General features: G+C 50.4%; 2 protein-coding genes across 2 annotated transcripts; both read right to left on the bottom strand.

Moving 5' to 3' along the window:
- Positions 1-848: 848 nt before the first annotated feature.
- Positions 849-1,091, bottom strand: LTR84_012826 (uncharacterized protein; the record flags this gene model as incomplete). Its single annotated transcript, XM_064856334.1, has 1 exon — positions 849-1,091. One exon carries the CDS (start codon positions 1,089-1,091, stop codon positions 849-851), a length of 243 nt encoding a protein of 80 aa, XP_064699726.1.
- A 2,962-nt stretch (positions 1,092-4,053) lies between these two features.
- LTR84_012825 (uncharacterized protein) lies at positions 4,054-5,084 on the bottom strand (the record flags this gene model as incomplete). Its single annotated transcript, XM_064856333.1, has 4 exons — positions 4,054-4,141; positions 4,197-4,267; positions 4,317-4,721; positions 4,770-5,084. The coding sequence occupies 4 exons, from the start codon at positions 5,082-5,084 to the stop codon at positions 4,054-4,056; spliced, it is 879 nt and encodes a 292-aa protein (XP_064699725.1).
- Positions 5,085-9,858: the final 4,774 nt, after the last annotated feature.

Here is a 9,858-nt window from a genome sequence, read left to right as displayed (position 1 = left end):
TGAGGTATGTTGATACAGGCCAGAATGGACCGGGTATGCTGGAGACCAGTCTCCGCCTGAATACCTCCGGCCCAGGTTGAAATTTCCCCAGAGACTGGTGGGTTGGGCGACATTGAGGCTAGATCCTCGCAACCAGCAGCGTTCCCTGCCTGGACAGAATCTTCGACTCGGCCACCAATTGCAGGACAAGGGGCGGAGGCTGTGGGACATCAACCCTAACACAGCTGCCGGCCTAGACTCCATGGTGGCCCATCCCCGTGGTCCTGGAACCCAGTTTGGCCCAGGACGAGCGGGTTGGGACGCGCCTGGGTCGAGGACGCTCGGCACAGCCCATTCCCCGTCCCAGAGCTTGGTCAGTCCCAGAGCTTGGTCAGTCCCAGAGCTTGGTCAGTCCCAGAGCTTGGTCAGTCCTACCCTACAGGTTCCCTCCTCCAACTTACATGTAGAGTTTTCCCCAGAGGAGAGTGTGCGCTACGGATAATGGAGCTTCGAGTATAGAAGGCGATGATTGAGGCATTTTGATCACGGTACAAAACTCTACGATAGATTTTCTCCCCGGCCCTGAGGTATCCCCCGTGTGTATTCCTAAGTATACTGAGGACCTCGAATCTATGTCCCACTACCGCCCGCCTCCCTTCTCATCAGATATCCTCAAAGAGCTTTCCTGAGTACGATGTTTGACTTAGGGTCCAGTGTTATGATCTGAATGCGAGCAGGTCTGACCAAGGTAGGTCCCTTGATGGAGTGTCGGACAACCAAGAATTGAACACAGCTCTCCCTCTGGGCTTTCCCGGTTCTTCTAGGGGTAAGCTATAACCATGATGAATGAAAAAGGGCTGAGCCGATGTTTACATGGCTGCTAAAATCGTCCAGGCGTCAAGCCATTCTTCGTTGAGGAGCCGCTGAAATGATGTTGCAATCGAGTCCACCACGTTGTTAATCGCAACAATGTCTCCCTCGCGGATTTTGCGCTTGCCGAGAACGTTGGTTCTGACGTCTTTGATCAACAGTTCTACCGCACTATTTAAGGTCCCCTTTGGGAGCGCGTCTTGGGTGGAAATAATCTCGTCAGTCCACGGTCCGTTGGTCATGAGAGGGTACTTACGGCGTCCACAGCAAAGATGGCATGGAGTTCCCGACACTCCTCCTTCGACACAAGCTTTTCGTCTCTTAACATATCACGCAAAACATGGAGATCCGGGCTCTTTTCGGCGATTAGATCCTCCAACTGTCGACCTAGGATATCGAGTAGTTGTATTCTTCTTGGATCCTGCTGAATACCTCCAATTATCACATCGAGCTGTTCCCATTCATCTTGGTGAGCTCCCTGACCACGAAGATACTTTTAGCTCATGGAAGGGCTCTTGAAATTGAAAGACCTACCAGATCTTGGGACTGAATAAGATTCCCAAGCCCAACCCCTTGACGAGTTTCGTACTCAACTTTTGGCCTCTGCTGAGCTGCATGCTGATCCGCTTCCTCCGGAGGTGCTTGTCGTGCGCAGTGATGCTGAAGCCGTGGGTCGAAGATTGGTAATCGCTACCACATTCTTCTTCTCGCAAGCCGATCCTCCCAATGCTGCTGAGCCATGTGCCTGGTCGTTCCGAATCCGCCAGCCAGGTGCTCCATTTCGTTCAACACATGGATGGCAGCACCTTGGTGGCCAACCAGCTTATTCTTCTTGATACTGATGGTTGTCAGCGACAGTTCAATCTGTTTATCGTACCATTCCCAGGCTCCCATGTACTCGAGCATGTTTAATATCGTCATTCTTTGATTCTCAGACGCTCCCATCTCGAGTACTTGCATCCACATGGAATCGTCGGACCCCTGGTTCAAGTTCGATGCAACCATGCCCTGCGGGTCACTTTTCCCCACGGTCCGCAGGATCCTCGAGTGAACTGCTCGAGGGACCCCATGAGGATACCTGCTGAATTGATGGATGATGCGAACGGCTTCGAGGATTACGTCCATCAATGGAGTCGCCTCCGCTAAAAACGAACCTGTCGCCGGTTGAGACAACGAAACAACGTTCTGAATTGACATCGGTATTTTGGATCTGTCAACCTCTTCCGCGGGAATTGGGAACAATGCGCCTGATATCTGCGTGGAAGGCACGGATAAAGCCACATCAGCTGGTTGGAGAAGTGGTCTTGTAAAACGCAATCGTTGTTGCTCATTGGCTTTGTTCCCTCCTGATGTGAACTTCACCTAGAAATGGGCGGGTTCCATGCTCTCCTCCCAGAGTGGCGCTTGTCCTGCACCCTGGCTAAGCGGCACGTTTTTGAGACTTAGGGCACAGCCCTCCTGCGGCTCATACAGTTGTTACTCAACGGTGGTTGAAGTGGCGCTGTGACCAATTTCAGCGACGTCGTTCGGGACTTGCGCAGAAAGAGTGATCATGCCACCCAATTCGGTGATGGCCTCAATATGCAGAACGGAGGGTGGAATGTGGTTGGTGGACTCTAAAGAGTAGGTCTGTGTCCTTGTAACTTGGCGGATAGAGGTGGTCCATACGCCAGGTCCTTGTTGGAGACACGTCTGCGTTTCACGGCGAGGATAGCGAAATTACGTGGCTCGTCCGTATTATGACGTAAGATAGTGTCCTCACAGAACCGCTAGATCGTTGCGACGAGTGTCCAAGCAGTCTCACCGGCTTGCTCGCATAGTTGTTGAATCTCGGTGTGAGACTTGGTTGATTCCTGGTGAGATTTGAACATCAGCACCCAAAGTTCCCACATACCTTTGGCAGATCCTGCATATTAACCACCATGCCGGAGGTAATCATGTTGACAAGCTGCTGAAGCACTGCCAGTGCGTGTTGAGTGCCGAAACATTGGCTGACGGCCTTTCGGGGTCGCGGGCGCGAGACTTCATCCTCAACAACCCAGGAGAGATGGCGAGAGAGCAAGCAGGCAGTGCACCAAACTATCGCTTGACGACAGATGGATTAGCTGGGCTGAGTAGTTGAGGGGGTGGGAAACAGGAAACAGCAAAGGGATCGAGGCGGTATTTACATATTGTGCCCTGAGGCGTTTCGACCTCCTAGGATGCTGAACCGATTAGCTAACGTGTCTGTGTCACATCGGTCGATAGTTCTGGTCCGGACAGGCAGCTTCTGGCAGTGGATGATGATGCCTTGCCATCATCAAGGTTCAAAGACGATGCCCAGTGGACCAGGATTGGGATAGATGGCTAGTCACGAGTGGAGGAACTACTTCCCTACTACTTCACTGCGTGACGGTCTCGCTAACCCCCAATAAGGCATTGCTGATATCCTAGGGCACGCCCCTGGACTCTTCTACCGGAAAGAGCTCCTTTGAGCCTCTGGCACCATCCACCTCTCACACAGCTCCCAATAGCGGTAGCACATTTGGTATGCGATCTCAATCGCTCGTTGGCATGAGTGAAGCACACATTTGCACCACTTCGCTCACAAAGGCCACTTCCTTGCCTGGTGCCGGAAAGGACATGCGCATCGAGAAAGCCTGTCCCCTCGCAGTCCATGCTAGTGCGGATAGAAATGACTGAAGGTCTTGCAGGATAGAGATTCGGCATGAGCGGTATGCTCCGCTGATAGTATATCCAAGGATCCGTGCCTTAGGAAGGCACAATTCAGGGCTAAGGTATGTGGCGTCGGCGGATCAGAAGGCAACGCCTTAAACATAAGCTTGTGATTCCTTGGGCCTACGGAGCATGTTGTGTATATCCTTCAATAACGATCCTTGTAGGAGATCCGCGGATGGAAACGTCCATCTACAGGGCGATGGAGAGGCTTCAGAGGGTATGAGACCAATTTCAAGAAACATTAGGATCGGCAGCAAGGTGGTGGAGTAGAGGTTCTTCGGCCGCAGCCCTTCGTACTTGATCTAAATAAATCCAGAAAGACGGGACGAAAATGAGCAAAAAGTTGGTGGCCTAGAACCTCCCACGAGTTCAAATCGTAACGTGTCTAGTAACCCGTCTCGTCTTCCACAGTGGGTAGGGGGTGGACTCTGAAGGGACACTGACCTATGGTACGTGAGACTTGATACATTGTCTTCAAGCCATCAGTCATCCCTGATTCTCACTTTTGGTGCCAATCTTCAATATAATCATGGGTCGTTTCTTCTCTGGACAAACTTGTTCTGACTTCGTAGGCCTGTACCATCATTAGATCTCCGGATCGATCCCATACATTCAATAGGACTACTTACGGGGTGCTCTGCTCGCTTTGAGAAGATGCTTTATCACTAGAATCGTAATAGGGATGCGTTTCTTCATAAATCTGCAGACAGAAGTTAGAAAACGCCGTGAAGCCGAATAGGGTATCTGACCAATTTTGCACGCATCATGGCTGAGTTTTTAGTTCCGAATGGCTTGTGGTCGCCTAGTTCTGGACAGCGATTGGGATGACCATCTTCATGCTGCTTCTCACGATTATCGCGAGTGATCCGACGGTAGAACCTCCTACCACAAGTGCCACAAGCGGACTTACCTTTATTCGATACTCGTGCTCCTGTCCCGGGACCTGTATACTCAGCGTCTGACCGATGTGACTGGGCTTTCGGCAAGTCAGGAAACTCTTTGGGTTCGGCGGTGGAGCAAGGGACCGTCAAACTTGCTCCAGGGACCTGCGATCGTGAGTGCTGCTTTAGATCTTGTCGCTGCTTAAGCGGATATTCGCCCAACACATCAAGCATATACTTGTATGTCTCAAGATCAAGCGCTTGAAAAAAGGACTAAGCCGAGTCTTAGATTTCTGCTGTGGAATATCGCTGCCAACTCACCACTGTTTCTGCTCCAAGACTCGCTCTCGATCGTTCACAACCTTCATCTTCGACCTTACGTTTCTTGACTTTTTGTTCATATCGACATTTTTTGCTAGCGATCCGATCTTCATCCTCGGCCTTACGTTTCGTGTCAATTTTTTCAGCTTCCCGCTGATCCGAGAGAATTTCCTCAAGGTCTTCGTCATCGCGATCTGACCGTAGCTGGTCAACTTGGTGGTCGAGAGATGTGTGCTTGGCCCGCAAAGCCTGGCGACGAGCATCAAGGTCGCTTTGGTTTGCTGCCGCAGTCACACAATGTTGGATGCGCTCCATGATGGTTACTACTCCGTCACGATAGACTGACAATACTGATCCTGTACAGATGATGAATCGGGTCGTTTTTGTAGGGTGAAGGAATCTAGGCCATGCCTATAAATAGCATATGGGTTCGCCCCTATTTCTAACTTTGGCGATGCTATTCATAGATGCCGTCCCAAAATACCCAAAAGCCTCGATTACAGAATCAAAATGCTGATACTGTATAGAGAGATTAAAGCGTAGTAGTTTACTTGAGGAAGTTAAGATGGGAGCTTGAAACAACTGAGCTCTCAGCAAATCGAACGGAGGCGGCCAACAGGTCGGACGGCGGAGGCAACTTTGCCGAAAAAAGCAAAACAATAAAGTCACGTGAAAGGGCTGGTGAAGGACAAGGCTGAAGGTAAGCCAGTCTGGATCAGTACTGAGCCCCAACGAGGCTGAAAGATCGCGCATATAGTATACTAAGTGGGGATGGTCAGGCGCAGTCAACAAAGGTAATTTTCGTTACCTCAACACGAACATACGTGACGCTTGGCAAGTTTCTCTAGGCTCTCACTGCCTAAAACACAGCCTAAAGTTCAGGCGTGTTTTAGTTAATGCTTAGGGGCATAGCCCCTAAACCCACCCTTATAAGCATCTCGTCAAGAGTCACGTTCCTTAGGGTCGAGCTAACGACAATTACCTTTGCTGACTGTAGTGTAGAATAGTAGCCCGGCATGTACATACTGCTGCTCATGAGGGCTCAATGATCCGCACTAGGCCTCTATGCTCCACCCTACAAAAGTGGTAATGCTGGTAGCTACCTAAACCAAGTGGCAGCTACCTAAACTCCTCAGCTGTACCAGGGTACCACAAAATGGCCAGGACCTCAGCTGGGCTAGGATCGATGTAAAAAAGGGTATTCTAGATCATGAAGCCGGCCAAAATATATAGGAAAGGTAGGTCATTTGATGGAGTAGACACAGGACGGTGTCGAAAGGTGATAATGGGAACTCAGTCCGAGATATCCTAAAGTGTAGAACTGTTACAAGTCGACTGCGAATAGTTCTATCTAGTGCGACGAGCGTGTATATGTCATATCTGGTGGCTCAACCGGGATCAGTGGCTCAGTACTGATCCAGACTGGCATACCTTCAGCCTTGGTGCATGCTGAGCCTCTCTCAGCGTTGTCCTTCACGTGGCGTTTCACGTGACTTCACTGTTTGTTTTTTCGGCAAAGTTGCCTCCGCTGTCTGGCCTAACGGCCGCTCGATTTGCTGTTACCAGGCTTCCACCTTAACTTCCTCAAGTCAGACTACGCTGTAATCTCTCTTTACAGAACTGTATCAGCATTTTGACTCTGTAGTAGAGGCTTTTGGGTATCTTGGGATGCCGTCTATGAATAGCATCGCCAAAGTTAGAAACAGGGCCGAATCCATGTGCTATTTATAGCCTTGACCTGAATTTCTGACCCATACAAAAGCACTCGATGCCTCGTCCATGCAGGACCACTGTGTCAGTATATTGTGACGGAGTGCTAACCACCATGGAGTGTATCCAACGTTGTGAGACTGCGGCAGCAAACCAAAGCGGCCTTGATGCTCAGATCCAGGCTTTGTGGACCAACAAGGAAAGTTTCGATTGCCAAGCCTCCCAACTACAATTAGATCGCGATGACGAAGACTTACAGAAACTTGTCTCGAATCAGCTGGAGGATGAACTAATTGACGCGAACCGTAAGGCCGAGGCTGAAAATCGGATCGCTAGCAGAAAATGTCGACATGAACAAATCGTCAAGAAACGTAAGGCCGAGGATGAAGATCGGATCGCTAGCAAAAAACGTCAATATGAACAGATCGTCAAAAAACGTAAGGTCGAGGATGAAGGTCATGAGCGATCGGCAGCGAGTCTTCTAGCGGAAGCGACGGTGAGTTTTGGCTGCGATATTCCACAACAGAAATCTAAGACTCAGCTTAGTCCATTTTTCAAGCGCATGATGACGAGACATACTGGTCCATGCTTAATATACTGAGAACACATCCGCTTGAGCGACAACATGATCTTGAGCAGCGCTCACGCTCACCGACACTTGGAGCACGCGGATCGACGCCCTATGCCGTCGCCGAACCCAAAGAGTCTCCTGACTCACCGAAAGCCCAGTCACCCCGATCAGATGCTGCGCACCTAGATCCTGGGACAGAACTACGACCATCAGGTGAAGGTAGGTTTCTATGTAGCATTTGTGGTGGAGGGTTCTACCGTCCGCTCAGTCGCAATAATCATGAGAAGCAGCATGAGCATGACCATTCCCATCGATATCCAGAATCAGGCGACAATAAGCCATTCGGAAGTACAAACTCAGCCATGATGCGTGCAAAATTGGTCAGATACCCCTACTCGCATTCAGGCCGTTTTCTAACTTCTGTCTGCAGGTAGGTGAGGAAACGCATCCTCATTGCGATTCTACAGATGAAACATCTTCTCAAAAAAAAATCAGAGCACCTGGTAAGAAGTTCTATTGGATAGATAGGATCGGCTCGAAGATCTAATGATGGTACAGGCCTGCGGAGTCAGAACAAGTTTGTCCAGAAAAGAAACGACCCATGATTATATTGAAGATTGGCACCAAAAGTGAGAATCAGGGATGACTGATGGCTTGAAGACAATGTATCAAGTCTCACATACCATAGGTCAGTATCAGTTCAGATTTCAGCCCCTACACCACTGTGGAAGACGAGATAGATTCACTGGACACATTGCGAATTCAACTCGCGGGAAGGTGTCTGCCCACCCACTTTTGCTCCATTCTTCCCGTCTCCCTGGATTTGTTTAGATCAAGTGGCGAAGGGCTGCGGCCCAAGTATCCTCTGCTCCATCACCTTGCTGCTAATCCTTGTGTGTCTCAGTATGGTCTCATACTCTCTACAGCGTCTCCGTTGCCCTGGAGATGGACGTTTGTATCCGTGGAGCTTCAACAATCATCGATATCAAAAGACATCCACGCCATACCCTGTGGGACCAAGGGACTCCAAATTTTCGTTGAAGGCGTTGACTTCTTATCGGCCGATGATACGCCCTAGCCCTGGTGGATTGTGCCCTGCCTAGTTCAAGGATCCTTGAATGTACCATCAGCGAAGCATAGCGTTCATGCCAAATTCTCTGTTCCGCAAGACCTTCGGTCATTCCTACCCGCATGACCGTGACTGCGAGGGGAAAGACGCCCTTGATTGGCATGTTCATCCAGGCGCCATGCCGATCGGCGGTCTTGTTGGGCAAAGTGGTGCGGGGTGTCCCTGTTCTCGGCGGCCGTGGTCTCATACGAAATCGGCCTCGGTCATGGGGAGTTGTTTGAGAGGTGGGTGCTGCCACGGGAGCTCAAAGTGACTCATTGGGGCAGAAGAATCCAGGTGCAGGCTCCAGGCTATCAGCAATGTCTCGTTGGGGTTTAGTATCCATCGCGCGAAGTGAAGCAGCAGGGAAGTGATATTCCGCTAACCGACATTCATCTATCCCAGTCATCGTCGACCCATGGTCATTGCGCCCTGATGATTGGAAGGCGTCGAAATCTACCGTCGCAAGCTTCCTGTCCAGACCAACACTGTCGACCCATGTGACCTCGGACCCTTTGGCTGATCCGTTCGGCATCCTAGGAGGTCGAAACGCCTATGGCATAACGGTTAAATACCGCCTCAATCCATTTCTTTTCTTGCTTCTCTCCCTCTCAACTGCCTCAGTCATATCCACCTCTCGTCAATTAATTGTGTGTTTCCCGGACAATTGCTCTCGTCGTCTCGCCTGGGGAATTGAAGATGAAGTCTCGCGCGTCTGACTCTAAAGGATCATCGCTCGATGCTCGGTCCGCGATCACTCAACAGGCACTGTCGCTGCTTCGGCAGCTTGTTGATTTGATGGCCTCTGGCATGGTTGCTAACTTGGAGGATCTACCAGAGGTATGTGGAATTTGAAAATCCTAGGTGCTGATAGCCATATCTCACAATGAACCACCCTAGTTCCACGCCGAGATTCAAAAGCTTTGCGAGCGAGCCCGTGAGACTGCCTGCGCAGTCGGGAAAACGATACAGCGGCTCTGTGAGAACACCATCCCTCATCAAGAGACGGATGGGCCACGCAATGGCTCTGCCCACTCCAAGAAACGCAGAGCTGTTTCCAATAAGGACTTGACGTATCGACCACATTTCGCTGCGAAGATCTCAAGTGCAAAGACCAAAATCTTGGACATCACCGACGTTGTACCATACTCCGTTCAGGATCCTGAAGATATTACCGAGCTGGGTGACATGGTCACTCATCCCTCCCAAGCCTCGAATGACGTTGTCAGAATTGGTCACATCGCCAGTCCAATCACATTCAATCAAAAACCGTATGTGCCGCAGGAGGGCCGTACTCTGAATTTTAGACCTATGCCGCTTGATCACAATACGGGCCAGGCAGCCACTGTGGACGAGCACTTGGAATCTGCTGTGGTTAAGGTTGGGTTCACTTCAGGAGGGAACAAAGCCGAAGCGCAGCAACGATTGGGTTTCGGCACACCACTACTCCAACAAACTGGAAGCGCTTTGATTGTGTTATCCAGGCAGATACAAACTGCAGCGTCCTTAGAACCCACGAAAGAGGTCGACGGAGTCAAGATGGGGATATCAGCTGAGAGCGTTGTTTCTTCATCGGTATCGGCGATAAGCTCATGTTTAACAGAGCCCGCCTCGGGGTTGAACATGATTCTTGAAGCTGTGCGCATCATCCATCAATTCAGCAAATATCCTCACCGGGTTCCTCGGGCTGTTCATTCGAG

This window comes from Exophiala bonariae (assembly GCF_035927105.1).
Source record: "Exophiala bonariae strain CCFEE 5792 chromosome Unknown scaffold_88, whole genome shotgun sequence".
NCBI lineage: Eukaryota > Fungi > Ascomycota > Eurotiomycetes > Chaetothyriales > Herpotrichiellaceae > Exophiala > Exophiala bonariae.
This window is presented reverse-complemented; position numbering and strand designations above follow the sequence as displayed.